The following is a 14,611-nucleotide window of genomic DNA, read 5'->3' as shown; positions in this document are numbered from 1 at the left end:
CTTTCTGCTGAGAAATTGAATGACAGCCTTCTGGGATTTCTCTTGTATGTAACAATTTGCTTTTTTCTTGGTGTTTTTAAGATTATTTCTTTATTTTTAACATTTTAATTATAATGTGTGTTGGTGTAGCTTTCTTTCAGTTCATTTTATTTGGAATTCTCTTGGTTCCCTGGACCAGGATTTCACTTTCTTCCCTAGGTTTGGGAAGTTTTCAGCCATTATTTCTTCAATTAAATTTTCTAACCCTTTCTCTTTCTCTTCCTTCTGGTACTCATATAATGCAAATGTTATTCCACTTGTTGCTGTCCCAGAGGTCCCTTAAGTTATTTTTATATTTTTAATTCTTTTTTTAAAAGATTTTATTTATTTATTTGACAGAGAGATAGAAAGAACAAGTAGGCGGAGGGAGAGGGAGAAGCAGGCTCCCCACTAAGCAGGGAGCCCGGTGCAGGGCTTGTTCCCAGGATCCTGGGATCATGACCTGAACCAAAGGCAGCCGCTTAACTGACTGAGCCACCCAGGTGCCCCACTTTTTTTCTTTTTGATGCTCTGTCTGGGTGAGTTTTATTTTCCAGTTCACTGATCTGTACTTGTACTTCATCCTGTCTGCTGTTGAACCCCTCTAGTGTGTTTTTCAGTTCAGTTTTTATATTCTTCGGCTCTGACTTGTTTGGTACTTTCTTAATTTTCCTTTCTGTTTGTCTAAGTTCTCACTGTGTTCACCCATTCTTCTCCTGAGTTCAGTGAGCATCTTTATGACCATTACTTTGAATTCTTTATCAGATAGATTACTTACCTCCATATTTTTTAGGTCTTTTACTGAGATTTTTGTCTTGTTCTTTTGTTTGGAACATATTTCTCTCTTTCCCCATTTTGCTTTCTCTATTTGTTTCTATATTTTGGGTCAGATTACCTCTCCCAGTCTTGAAGGAGTGGCCTTTTGGAACATATTCTTCTGTCTCCCTATTTTGCTTGCCTTTCTGTGTTTGTTTCTATGGAATATGTGTAACAGTGATTTTTTCCTTAACTTGAAGGAATGGTCTTGAATATGGTTGTCCCTTACGTAGACTGTGTGTGCTTGATGACTTGTGGTGGCTGGCTGGAGCTGTGGCTGATGTGGCCTGGAGGTCACAGGGCATTCTGTGCTGATGCTGCCTTGTTGGGATCATGTGGGCCAGAGTGGTCCTGTTGCTATCTGTGCAGGGGGTGCCCTAGCAGGACAGCTGAAGCTGAAACAGGTCCAAGCAATGGATCCTAGGATTCTCAGTGCAGTGGGCACCCTGGCAGGATAGCTAAAACTAAACTGGGTGCAGGCCTGGGAGGGAGTGTCTGGGGACCCTACATGTAGAGGACACCCTGTCAGGATCGCTGAAGCAGACAACACACTGTAACACAGAGAGTCCCATGGTTCTACATGCAAAGGGCACATTGGATTGGTGAAACTGAACTAGGTATAGGTTGGGGTGTTTTAGGACTCTGCATAGAGGGTGCCCTGACAAGGTGACCAGAGCTGAGGCCAGTACAGGTGGGGTGTTTTGGAGCCTTTGTGCAGGGAGCACCCTGGCATGGCAGCTTGAGCTGAAGCAGGCATCAGCTGGGAGGTCCTATAGCACCGTGCACCAGAGGTACCCTAGTAAGCTGTCTGAAACTATAGTGGTCTGGGCCTGTGTGTTCTGGGGTGCTTTTGCACACCCGTGTCACCTTGGCACAAAAGCTGGAGCTGTAGTAAGTTCTGACCAGGGGTGTCATGTGCACTGCCCTCTGGTTGCCTTGATGGCTGGATCCGGTATGGGTTAGAGGCCCAGGGCCCATTGAAGCAGCAGGCCAGTTAGGGTACCAGGACCCTGCTCCCATTACGAAGGTGGAGGGGGGGTCTAAACTGTGTTGCTCACTAGCCCCTCTGACTTGGCCCAGAAGAGTGCTAGCAGCTCTCTCTGCCTCTCGGTAGAGTTTTAGAGCTGGCCCTTTTATATGCTGGTTGCTCTTCTAAAGCTCCAGAACCTCTGGGGCTGCTGTGGGGTAGCGACCCAGAGCATGATGAGGTGGGTAGGCCAGCTTTGGTGTTTGTACCTTAATCTGGTCTGTGCTTTCATGGTGGAGGGGGAGTGTAAACCATGGCAGTCTCCCGCCACTTGTACCTAGACGGAGTTGTAGTTGTTTCTCTGTTGTTTGACAGAGTTCTAGGGCCGGATCTTTTAAATACTAGTTGTTCTTTTAAACTGGCTTTTTTTCTGTGTCCCAGGGCAGACCTGTTTGCTCCCAGTCTCTCAGTACTATCCCTTCCCACTGCAGTTCTCAGCATTGGAGCTGGGGCTTCCCTTTTTTTACCATGTCTTTGTCTCTCTTGTTCTATCTTTTGTTACACAGAAGCTGTTCAGTTAGCCTTCAGTTCTTCTCTGAGAGAAATTGCTCCCATAAATAGGTGTAAAGTTGGTGTGTTCATGAAGGAGGTGAAAGCTTGAAAATGAGAAGTTCATAAGAAAAACCATAACCACTTAATGATATTGTCACTTTTGTTTTGTTTTTTTAAGATTTTATTTATTTATTAGAGAGAGCACAAGCAGAGGGAACGGGAGAGGGAGAAGCAGTCTCCCTGCTGAGCGGGGAGCCCAATGTGGGGCTTGATTCCAAGACCCTGGAATCATGACCTGAGCTGAAGGCAGAGGCTTAACCAACTGAGCCACCCAGGCACCCCTGTTTTGTCACTTTTTAATTGGAAAAATTTAAGCTAATAACATACTAAGTTATTCAAACTCAGCATATCATAAAAATATTTGCGTGTCATAGAAACTTTCTTTGCTTCAGTTCCTGTAATTTTTTTTAAAAAGATTTTATTTATTTATTTAATTGACAGAGAGACAGTGAGAGAGGGAACACAAGCAGAGGGAGTGGGAAAGGGAGAAGCAGGCCTCCTGCCGAGCAGGGGGCTCGATCCCCGAACCCAGAGATCATGACCCGAGCCACCCAGGTGCCCCATGTATTTTTTTTAACGGATTCTGTTCTTGTGCCAGCAGAGGGAGCTTTATGAATAGATTTTAGTATTTTGGTTCTGATTTTTATTTTTTTTTATTTTATTTTTTTTAAAGATTTTATTTATTTATTTGAGAGAGAGAGAGAATGAGAGATAGAAAGCACGAGAGGGAAGAGGGTCAGAGGGAGAAGCAGACTCCCTGCTGAGCAGGAAGCCTGATGCGGGACTCGATCCCGGGACTCCAGGATCATGACCTGAGCCGAAGGCAGTCGCTTAACCAACTGAGCCACCCAGGCGCCCTGGTTCTGATTTTTAAAAAGAACCATAAAACAAGACATTTCTCTTAATGCAGTGTTTTATGTTACCATATTTTTCTCTTTGGGTAGATACAGTTGAAAATACCTGTGTGATCTCAGAGAAACAGCTTGGTATTTTTATTTCACAAATATTTGAGTAAAAAAAAAAACCAAAAAACAAATATTTGAGTATCTTGTTTATGTGGCAGTGGAGCATCAAAAGATGAATATAATTGGTGTCTTCATTTAACTCACCTAAGAATATGTAGGTACCTTAGTTAAACATACTCTTCTTACTGCTCACTATTGGGTAATCTGTTTAAAAGCTGTTTGTTTAAAGTGAGATCTGTGTTACTTGTGTTAATATTTTTAAATTGATGTTGCAGTTCAAAGATTTTGAGACCTGGTAAGAGTTAAGCTGTGGGACCTTTCAAAATATAGAATGCAGGGCTCTCTGTCCAGAAATTTGATTCTGCAACTCTTGGGGATATATATATTTAAAAATAGCTTTATTGAGATTTATTTCACATCCATCCATTTAAAGTTTGGAATTAAATGGCTTTTAGTGAGTTCACAGAGTTGTGTAACCATCACCACAATCATTTTTAGAACATTTTCATCACCTCCAAAAATATCCTTTTCCCATTTGCTTTCACTCCCCATTCTTCCCCTACCCCCATTGCCCTAGGCAACTACTAACCTACCTTTGTCTCTGTGTAGATTTCCTTATTCTGTACATTTCATGTAGATGGGATCATACAATATGTGGTCTTTTGTGACTGGGTCCTTTTACTTAGCACAGTGTTTTCAAGGTTATAACATGTACCATGTCGTAGCATGTATCGGTACTTCATTCTTCTTTATTGCCAAATAATATTCCTTTGTGTGGAAGGAATGTGTATTTTTACAAAGCTTCTGTGTAACATTACCCACTACTTTAAATTTTATATGCGTCACATACTTTGAAATATTAACTTTGAAATACTATGAAGGACATTGTTTCTATTTTTTTCTTACGTGTTAGTAACAGTGGCCCCAGCTCTCTCCCTTGACTATTTTAAAATTTGGGGTCTCTATTTGTGATGGAAAAATCTTTTTAGTGGTTAAAGAACAGAGACTTCTTTTAGTAATAGATGGAGAGTAAGAGAACCAGCTACACAGAGTATGTATCTTTACTGGGTCTGGATGTGACATATATTTATTTCTTACTCTTGGTTACTTTTAGAAGAAATTGGAAAGTTACTGTTCTTTAAATATTTCAGTATTTTTGTCATTTCATTGGCCCTAGTGCCATTTCTGCAGTTAAGTGGCAAGATATTTGGTTAATTTAAGTGAGGGTTGAATTAAAATAACTAACCAAAGTTAGAAATTAGGAGTTAGGAACTAATAATGTAGTGAGGGCGTGGGATGGTTCTGGGAACCTACTACTTGGGTCTTCTCAGGTAGTAAGCTCCTGGGTTACTTATGATGTGAGATTTAGTACCATTTACCACATTGTTTGTGCAGCTTTAAACTAACTTACACTGTATCAATAAGATGGATTTGGTTTAGGGGCACCTGGCTAGCTCAGTCAGTATGCGACCTGGCTAGCTCACTCAGTATGCGAACATACAACTCTTTTTTATCTCAGGGTTGTGAGTTCACACCCCACCTTGGGCATAGAGCTTACTTTAAGAAAAAAATTAAGGGCACCTGGGTGGCTCAGTCAGTTAAGTGTCTGCCTTCGGCTCAGGTCATGATCCCAGGGTCCTGGGATCTACTCCTGCCTTGGGCTCCCTGCTCAGCGGGGTGTCTGCTTCTTTTGACCCTCCTCCCTGCTCATGCTCGCTCTCTCACTCGCTCACTCTCTTGCAAAACTAAATAAATAAAATTTTTTTAAAAAATTAATTAAAAAAATTAAAATGGATTTGGTTTTTATGATCATGAATTAAATTGGCAAAGTACATTATAAAAAGAACCATTTTCATTTTATCAGTTTATCAACACATGGGGGTAGTATTACATATTCTAAATAGCATTATTTTATTGTGCTCATATTAAGTAATGTATTCATTAAAATAAGTTATATTTTGTAAGGAGGAAATTATGTTTGAATTATATATCATGTTGGTTTCTGAAGAAGAAACTTAAAGATCTTTGGAATTCTTTTAGTATAAGTAAACTTTTGTGTGTCTTTCTAGTTCTTTTTTTATTTTATTAACTTCATATTAATTGAGGGTCACTCATTTATTCTGAGTTGCCTTTTAGAATGTTAGTGCTTACTTCTTTGGATCATTTTATAAAATTTAAAAAACTGATGCAATGAGTGGTATATAAAAGTAGTAACATTGGCTTTTGCTAAAAAACAGCTGCTATTAAAATGGAATTGTTGCCAAAGACCTTTTTAATGACAATAAAATGCTGAATGATTTTGATAATAATGTAAATGATCATTGAAGTAATTTTTTAAAGTAACATCTGCTTTTCTTTGTATTGAAACTCAACAAAGTAAATAAACAGTTTTGTATAGTGTTTTTTATATTCATTTTTTTTCCTAAGGTAATTGAAAAAATGTAAAAACTGGTACATGATAGATAAGAGTTTCCTGTTAATACTTTCTATCTTTTTTGCTATATAGGGTTATATTTTGAATTGTTTAAAGATTTGATCATACATTAGGCTTTACCTTGATTACAAAATTTGAGTATTTAGCACAGGATAAAAATGAGAAGAAAACCATGTGTCAGTTATTCTTATGAACACACATGTAGAAATCCTTAAAAACTATTTTTAAAAAGACAAATCAAGCAGTTTATCAAAAGAATAATTTAATAATTATCAAATAGGATTCATTTTAGGAATACAGGGAGATGGTTCAATAGTAGAAAAATGATTACTATAATTTCACTGCCTTAGCGGATTAGAAGAGAAAACCATATATAAATTATCTCAGTAGATACCGAAAGTTCAGTAAAATTTAAACTAATTTTTGTTTTATATATTTATTTTTTTAGGCTTTTTTTTTTTTTTTTAAGATTGCTGAGGCCTGGTGAGCTTTTCAGATTTCATCCTGCTCCAGGAATAATTAGTTTAACCTCATCTGTCTGGGTTATAGTTTACTTATCTCTAAAAAGAGGCCATACTAGTTTTTCCTTAAGGCCTTTAGCAGTCCCTGTCCCCTTCCACCTCTTTTATCCTAAAGCTCTCTCATACTGGTTTAAAACTGGACCTGAAACACGTAACTTTTTAAAAAGCGTTAATTTTTATAATACAGAACATTTTAACTTCTGATCACGTATCTTTTCCAACACCACTTACTGGTAAGCTCCAACTAGAGGAAGTTTGGGGCTGGAACTTACTTATAACCCCAAGATCAAGAGTTGCATGCTCTGTCAACCGAGCCAGCCAGGCACCCTCACTGATTTTTGTTTTAAAAATGTCTTTGGTTGTATACATTAAATATGTATAACTTTCTGTATGTCAATCATACCTCCAAGTAGTTAAAAAAAAAAAACAAACCAAGAACTTCTTTGATCCAAGAAATAGAAGGGAAAGTTCTTAACTTGATACAGTTATATATACCTGAAACTTATGTCAAGGATTGTATATAAGGATGAACAATTGGAAACATTACCATTAAAGTCAGGAACAAGACAAAGATATTTGCTATGATTGCTTGATTTTTTTTTTTTTAATATTAGGCCAGAAGTCCTAGCCAGTGCAATTAAAAACAGAAATATGAACCATAAGTATTGGTAGAGGAGAGAAAACATAGACATTATTTACAGATGATATATTTACTTACCTAGAAAATTGTTGTGAAGCAGCAGAAAACTATTAATGAATTCAGTAAAGTAGCCTGACACAAATTCCACATGCAAAAATGTATAATCAGTTACAAAATGAAATGGAAAGAAATAGTGACAAACTCGTTGAAATTCTTTAGAATAGACTTAGTGAGAAAGGTATAAGATAACTGATTAAGAAAGGAATCAAGGTCAATGGAATAGTGTATATGAGTGAAAAAAAATGTAGATAGAAACAATAACATAGATAAATCACCAAAACAGTATTAATCAACAGAAGCAAGATACAAAAGAATACATGTTGTATAATTCCACTCATATAAAACTCAGAATCAGAAAAATACTAAGCTGTATTGTTTAGGAAGGCATATGTAAGTTGCAAAACAATAAAGAAAAGCAAGATGGTAGTTAAAAAGTCAGGGTGGTGGTTACCTCTGTGGTAGAGGTAGAATTTGTGGAAGGGCACTTGGAGGGATTCTGGGTGTTGGTTTGACTTGAGTTGTAGCTACATGGGTATTTCCTTTATTTTGCTAACCTCAAAGTAGATCTTTTATCTACTTTCCTATAGGTGACTTTATATCCCAGTTTAAAAAAAAAAAAGAGGAGATGGTTATGTGGAATAGAATAGAGAATTCTAGAAACTGACCCAGATGAGTGTGTGAATTTATTATATGATATATGAAGAATTTTAAACCAGTGGGAAAAAAGATGTATCAGATGATAAATTGTTAGGGGATAATTGAATTGCCTAGAAATCCTAGAAAAAACTTAGATTCCCAGCTCATTATGAATAAAAATTTATTTTAGATGGGCCTAAAAATAAAAGTCTAACTACAAACATTTAAAAATCTAAATATAAATTAAAGATCTAAATATAAAAATGAAACTAAGGCAGAAATAAAATATATCTAGGTTAAAATTTCTTCCTTAGCAAAACAATATATGCAGATATCACAAAGGAAAAGATTGGCAGATTTAACCATATATAAATTACAAACTTCTGTGTGGTGAAAGATAAAACAAACAGCATCTAAAAGAATGGGGAAAGTATTTGTAGCATCTGTAATAGTCTTATTGTCTGCAATATGCAAAGAGCTCCTAAAATTGACCAACCCCACAATTAGATGAACAATTGGTATATAAAAGGAGAAATGTTAATATCTCTATACTGGGAGATATTCTTATCCTTTGTAAAAAGCAGAAATTCAAGATAGATTGATAGTATTTGTGAGACTGTGAGTAAAAGAGCTCTTTGGTGGGAGTATTGGTGCAGACTCTTGGGAGGGCAGTTTTTCTCAACATTTTAAGTTGTGTTAGACATGTACTTTCATGTCTAGAAAAATTGCCCTTCTGAAAGGCTTGCATATGGCACAAAGATGTATGTACAGGGAAGTGCCTTAAAGCATATAGAGTAGGAAAAAAGTGGAACCACCCAGTTATCCATCCCTAGAGGAATGCTAAAATTAATTAATTATATCCATTGTATGGAATATTGCCATTGTTAATTTGCTTACTACAATGTGGAAATGTCAAGGAACATTGTTAATAGTGAAAAACATTTTTCCATCTAATAACACATTTTTATTACATTTATGTAAGAAGCATAAAAAGCTAAAATTCTGTGTATGTATACAGTTATGTATATATTTAAGTGTGTATATATTTAAGTATGTCTTGGAAGGAGACTCATGAAAATATTGACAGTGGTTACCTCTAGAAGGTAGAGTGAAGTAGACTAACTTTACTATTGTTTGAATTTTGTATAGTGAACATGTATAACTACTTTTTAAAAATTTATCTCTTCAATATTGGGCTTTCTAAATGACATTCTGTTTTCATATTAGAAAACTGAAAATTAACATCTGTATCTGAGGACAGAACTTAGTGATTGGGGAAGAACCCTTTTCCACGGTTTCTTTGAATCTAAGGTTCCTTTTTGTTTAACACTATATCGAACACTATAGTCATTCTTTTATTTTTAGGGATTATATATATATATATATTTTGTTTGTTTTTTCCTGCTCTAGTTTTTATTATTTCCTGGCTTTGGGCCTTGTTCTTTTTCTGGCTCCTTTAGGTATAAGGTTAGGTTTTGTATTTGAGATTTTTCTTGTTTCTTGAGGTAGGACTGTATTGCTATAAACTTCCCTTTTAGAACAGCTTTTGCTTTATCCCAAAGATTTTGGACTGTTGTGTTTTCATTTTCATTTGTTTACATGTATTTTTTTTATTTCTCCTTGAATTCTTGGTTGACCCATTCATTGTTTAGTAGCTTATTATTTAGCTCCTTGTATTTGTGTTCTTTCCACAGTTTTTCTTGTGATTGATTTCTAAAATCATACCATTGTGGTTGGAAAGGATGCATGATATAGTTTTAATCTTTTTGAATTTATTGAAACTTGTTTTGTGGCCTAACATTCTGGAGAATGTTGCATGTGCACTTGAATGTGTATTCTGAGGTTTTTGGATGGAGTGTTCTGTATGTATCTGTTAGGTACATCTGGTCTAGTGTGATTTTAAAAGCTGTTTCCTTGTTGATTTTCTTTCTGGATGATCTATCCATTGATGTAAGTAGGTGTTAAAAGTTCCTTACTATTATTGTATTACTGTAGGGATAATATATTTTGAAACAGAGTCATGGCAGTATTTTTTTTCATGGCAGTATTTGGCTTCATCTTTTCCTTATTTTAAATTTCCACAAATTTGAATTGTTCAAATATGTACCTCAAAATTCTTATCTAATTTGTAGTTTTACTTTTTGTCCAGGCCCATCAAATTCCAGTGAAGAAAGTGAATCCTGGAGAAGAAAGGAGGAAAATGTTTGAGGTATAAAGACATCTGTCTGCTTATTTTAAAGCTTTGCAAAAACAATTCTAAGAAAAGACAAAATCTTATAAAACCTCCAAACCTTTCCTCCTTATTTCTTTCAAACAAATAAACCTTTAACTTAATCCTTTTTTTTTTTTTCCTTCCTAATCTCCCTGGGCCTACCTCTACCGTTGGTATACTAACTTTCCTAATGAAACTAGAAAAAGTAGGAATTACTATTGATAAAAATGTTCTTTTTTATTTAAGGAAGCAGCAAGAAAGAGAAGGTTGGAATTTATTGAAAAAGAAAAGAAACAAAAGGATCAGGTAGTTTTTTTGCTTTTTTTCTTTCCTTGCCAAGTTGTAGATGATAATAGTTTCAAGAGTTCTAAGAAGTTTGTCTTTAAAATTGTTACAGATTAGTTTAATGAAGGCCGAGCAGATGAAAAGACAGGAAAAGGAAAGGGTAAGAGGATAATCCATTTTTCCGTGGTACATCCTACCCCCTCCCCACACACATACTTTTTTTTCCCTAAAGGAATACACTGATTTCCATTGTGTTAATAAACGTATTTCATGTATTTTATATTAAATACTTGCATTGTGTTTTGTTTGTTTCTTTTCCCCAAAAGTTGGAGAGAATAAATAGGGCCAGGGAACAAGGATGGAGAAACGTGCTAAGTACTGGTGGAAGTGGTGAAGTAAAGGTAGGCATTTGATACCCATGTGGTTACACTACTGCGGTTTTTTCCTCCAGTGTCACCTTGCTCTTTGAAATGTATATAACTGGCTTTAGGAGGGGGGGAGGTATTAACTTTTTACCTAGAATTCTTCATCTATTACAAGTTCTTAGTTTTCCTACATGTATTTGATATATAATTTGTATTGATAACTAGTATCTGACACTGTTAAATTGTTTAAGAGGTTTGATGTGAAGGCTATGATATACTATTCCTTCCAGAAGAATCTTTTTAAAATCAAATCAAATTTGTCACACCTCTCCCTAAAATCCTTCTATTGCTTCATCTAGCCTTACAGATTAAGTTTCCTTAAGATCCTTGTTCGTCTGGCCCCTGCCTATCTCTCTAAGTTCATCTCTATCCATTCCCTACCCTTGCTATGGGCTCAAGTGAGGCTGAACTAAAGACCATACTTGTAATTTTCTTATTGTGTGTAGCCTGCCTAATCTCTGTCTTTGCACTGTGTTTCTCTTTACTTGATGGCACCCCTCCCTTCACTGTCAGTACCACATCCAGTGATTTACCTAGATAGCAGATTATGTAGCTAATCATTTATCTAGATATATTAATTGAGATTTCTTTTGGGTAGATCTAGACTCTTTAACCTTGGGCAAGTTACTTGTTTTCTGAGCCTTAACTTCTTCATTAAAAAAAAAAAAGAAAGAAAAGAAAAGAAAAAAATTTCAAGAACAATGCCTAGAGTGTGACTAGCAAGGACTCATAGGTTTAACTTCCTGTTTCTTTCTTTGTTCTGCTTATCTGAACTGTATATTTCCTCTTCTGCTCTTGTAGCATCCTTTACATATCTGTGGTAGGCTGAATTCTAAGATGGTCCCCCAAATTTCTGATTCCTGGTGTAGATACCTTGTATTCCCTCCCCTTGGCGGAACCCTATGAATAGGGTGGTATTGCAGCTCTCTTGATTAGGTTTTGTTAGTGGTAAGTGGTGATGGGATAGTCACTCCTGTGATTACTGTTGACATTTGATGAGATTCCCTCATAGCAGACTGGAAGGGGAGAAGAAAGTCTGAGAGACATGCTTCTGCTGGCCTGGAAAAAAGCAAACATTCATGTTGCAGGGAAGTATAGGTGGCCTTTAGAAGTTGATAGTCCCCTTTGGCCAACAACTAGCAAGAAAGTGGTGACCTTAGCATTATGGCCACAAGGAAATGAATTCTGCCAGGATCCAGTGAACTTGAAAGAGGATCCTGAGCCTCAGATGAGAATTGCAGTTCTGGCTGATGCCTTCATTGCTGCCTGGTGAGATCCTGAGCAGGAGACCCAGCTACCCACATCCAGACTCTTGAGCCAAGGAAACAGTGAGACAATAAATGGGTATTGCCTTAAGCTACTAAGTTTGTGGTAATTTGTTACCCAGCAGTAAAAAAATGAATATACTTTTATTCCTCTGTATTATAATTTTAAATGTTATCCAATCAACTTTTAGTCAACGTGTCTTTAAATTGTGAATTTCCTTGACCCAAGCTCATTAAACTTGGTATTTAGGTGTTGAATAGATTTGTCAAATTGACTTGATTACCTTTTTTGCTTCTTTTCCCCCAAAGTTATGATTTGAATAAAAGTTTGTTTTATATAGATATGTGTGTTCTGTCCTGGCTTTCACATTTTTCATATTACATATTAATAATTCAGTACGAGTCACTTTTTCTAATTCTGTATTAGTATATTATACTGTTTTTAGTAATATAAATTTATCTTTAAAATTATACTTTACCCTTTTTGTGCTGCACTATCTGCTTTACTTGAAAGTAGAGCTTACTACCTTGTGAATGACAAGGAATGACTCAAAATTTGGCCCATTCTAAAATAACTAATTCCAAGGTGCCTGGGTGGCTCATTCATTAAGCATCTGCCTTCAGCCCAGGTCATGATCCCAGAGTCCTGGGATCGAGTCCCTCATCGGGCTCCCTGCTCAGCGGGAAGCCTGCTTCTCCCTCTCCCACTCCTAACTGCTTGTGTTCCCTCTCTCGCTGTCTCTCTCTCTGTCAACTAAATAAAATCTTTAAAAATAAAATAAAGTAACTAATTCCATATCTTACCTGATTGGAAAGTAAAATTAGGCCCTCAGATCTTGTCAAGCATTTTATATCAAGTATGTGGTTAGTGTTGAGAATTCGATTATTTTTTCTTCTTTTGCGTTTATCTTCTGTGCAATAAAATGTCTTTTTTTCTATGATGTCTAAAGCTATGATTAATCCTAAAGTCTAGTTTAATCAATGTTGTTTGATAACTGATTGAGACAGTTTTTCAACAGAATTACATAGTATGTGCTTAATAGATTTTTGCTTCATTTTATAAATTTCTATATTACTTTCATTGAGGATTAATAAAACTATTTCCTGTGACTTAAAGCAAATTCTGTGTTACTTTCTGTACTTATTTCCCATGGGGTTTGAAATATTTAACTCTTAGGTTGTTTGATTTCTGTACAGTTGATAGGGACCTGGAGCCTCAGTATAATGTCGACCAAATTAAGGACATCCCCTAACTAAAGATTAAACAGAAACTAAACATTAAGGGAAAGATTTCAGAATTAGTACCATTATTATAAACCTCTAATAAAGCATTATTCACAGTATAAATTACCAACTGTCTTTGGTTATTTACTGTTTGCAGAATCTGGGACTTATTGCTTTATTTCTGATGTATCTCTTATGAATTATGAATGTGTGTTGGGTTTTAAATTATGAAATGTTCCGCATAGTTGGATCATACGGTAATCATAATATGTAAGAAGCTTATCTGTTGTTTGAAAATATATGCGAATACTACTCAGTGATAAAAAGGAATAGCCTGTTAATACATGCAACAACATGGATCAATCAAAAACATACTGAGTTAAAGAAGCCAGACATAAGAGTACGTTTTTTATGGTTTCATTTATATGAAATTATGGAAAAGGCAGTCCAATGTATGACAGAGAGCAGATCAGTGATTGCTGGAATGAGGGGAGGTTGACTGCAAAGTAACATGAGGGAACTTTTTGGGGTGATGGACATGCTTTTGATTGTAGTAGTAGTAGTAGATATTTGTCAAAACTTATCCAGCTGTGCTTATAGTTGGTGAAAAAGGTGATTTTTGAAAGATCATGTTGCTTCAGTGTTTGTTCTAGTATTTTCAGAATTATTTTCAGTATAGCCATCTTCAGAGCTGTTAGCATACCTTTATTTTTCCTAAAGAGAAACATTAGACAACTCAAATTCAGATCAACGTGAAATTAGCACCAGACTAAGCTCAGAGAGTAACCAGTCTCATAGGAGATGCAACTGCCTTTTATCTGAATTCTGATTCTGATTCTGATTCTTGCCTTGGGAGGCACATTTTGAAGATGTGTGTGAGGATTCCTTTAATGGGGTTAATTAGTTATCTTCCCTATTTCTGACAACTTTCATCTCTTCTCAAACATCTTTAATCAGTTATCTGTATTCATTTCAAGTTTTCTTTTTTAAACTCATGCTTTCTTATAATACTGTCTGCAACTTACTATGTAAAGATTTTAGCTCAGTGGGTACACTGAAATTTACTTTTTATTTTTCTTTGCCTCTTTTCTTACCCACATTTTTTCCTTAAGATATTATCACTTGGAAGCTCTTCTTTTACTTGTCAGTATTCTGGCTTCTGTTCTCAGCATTTCCCCCCAAAAAAGGTTTTGAAATGCTACTACTCAACTTTAGTCATAACAGTTTATTTTCAGTGTTGTTGACTTCTGCATTTGAGGTTATTGATTTCCTCTTGATAGTGAAATTCTTTCAACGTGACTTGTGAAGCATTACACACTTTTTAAAAAAAAATTTTATTATGTTATGATAATCATCATATCATCATACATCATTAGTTTTTGATGTAGTGTTCCATGATTCATTGTTTGTGTATAACACCCAGTGCTCCATCCAATCCAATACGTGCCCTCTTTAATACCCATCACCAGGCTAACCCATCCCCTCACTGCCTCCCCTCTAGAACCCTCAGTTTGTTTCTCAGAGTCCATAA

General features: G+C 35.9%; 1 protein-coding gene across 12 annotated transcripts in view; it reads left to right on the top strand.

Moving 5' to 3' along the window:
* The window catches only part of NEK1 (NIMA related kinase 1), a 215,923-nt gene that overhangs the window by 57,860 nt on the left and 143,452 nt on the right, over positions 1-14,611 (top strand). For 10 of the 12 annotated variants that reach the window (XM_073892483.1, XM_073892490.1, XM_073892488.1 and 7 more), the window contains 4 exons: positions 9,819-9,878; positions 10,128-10,187; positions 10,279-10,326; positions 10,493-10,567. The exons of 1 other annotated variant lie outside the window; for it this stretch is intronic. In XM_073892483.1, the coding sequence (XP_073748584.1) occupies positions 9,819-9,878; positions 10,128-10,187; positions 10,279-10,326; positions 10,493-10,567 (243 nt within the window). Of the gene's footprint in view, positions 1-9,818; positions 9,879-10,127; positions 10,188-10,278; positions 10,327-10,492; positions 10,568-11,783; positions 12,247-14,611 lie in introns of those variants that run through there. One more of the 12 variants, XM_073892492.1, reaches the window with a different exon arrangement.

This window comes from Callorhinus ursinus, unplaced genomic scaffold (assembly GCF_003265705.2).
Source record: "Callorhinus ursinus isolate GAN/ISIS: 27379988/994484 unplaced genomic scaffold, GSC_fseal_2.0 scaffold4, whole genome shotgun sequence".
Lineage (NCBI taxonomy): Eukaryota > Metazoa > Chordata > Mammalia > Carnivora > Otariidae > Callorhinus > Callorhinus ursinus.
Note: the sequence above shows the minus strand (reverse complement) of the source record. Positions and strands in the feature narration are given on the sequence as shown.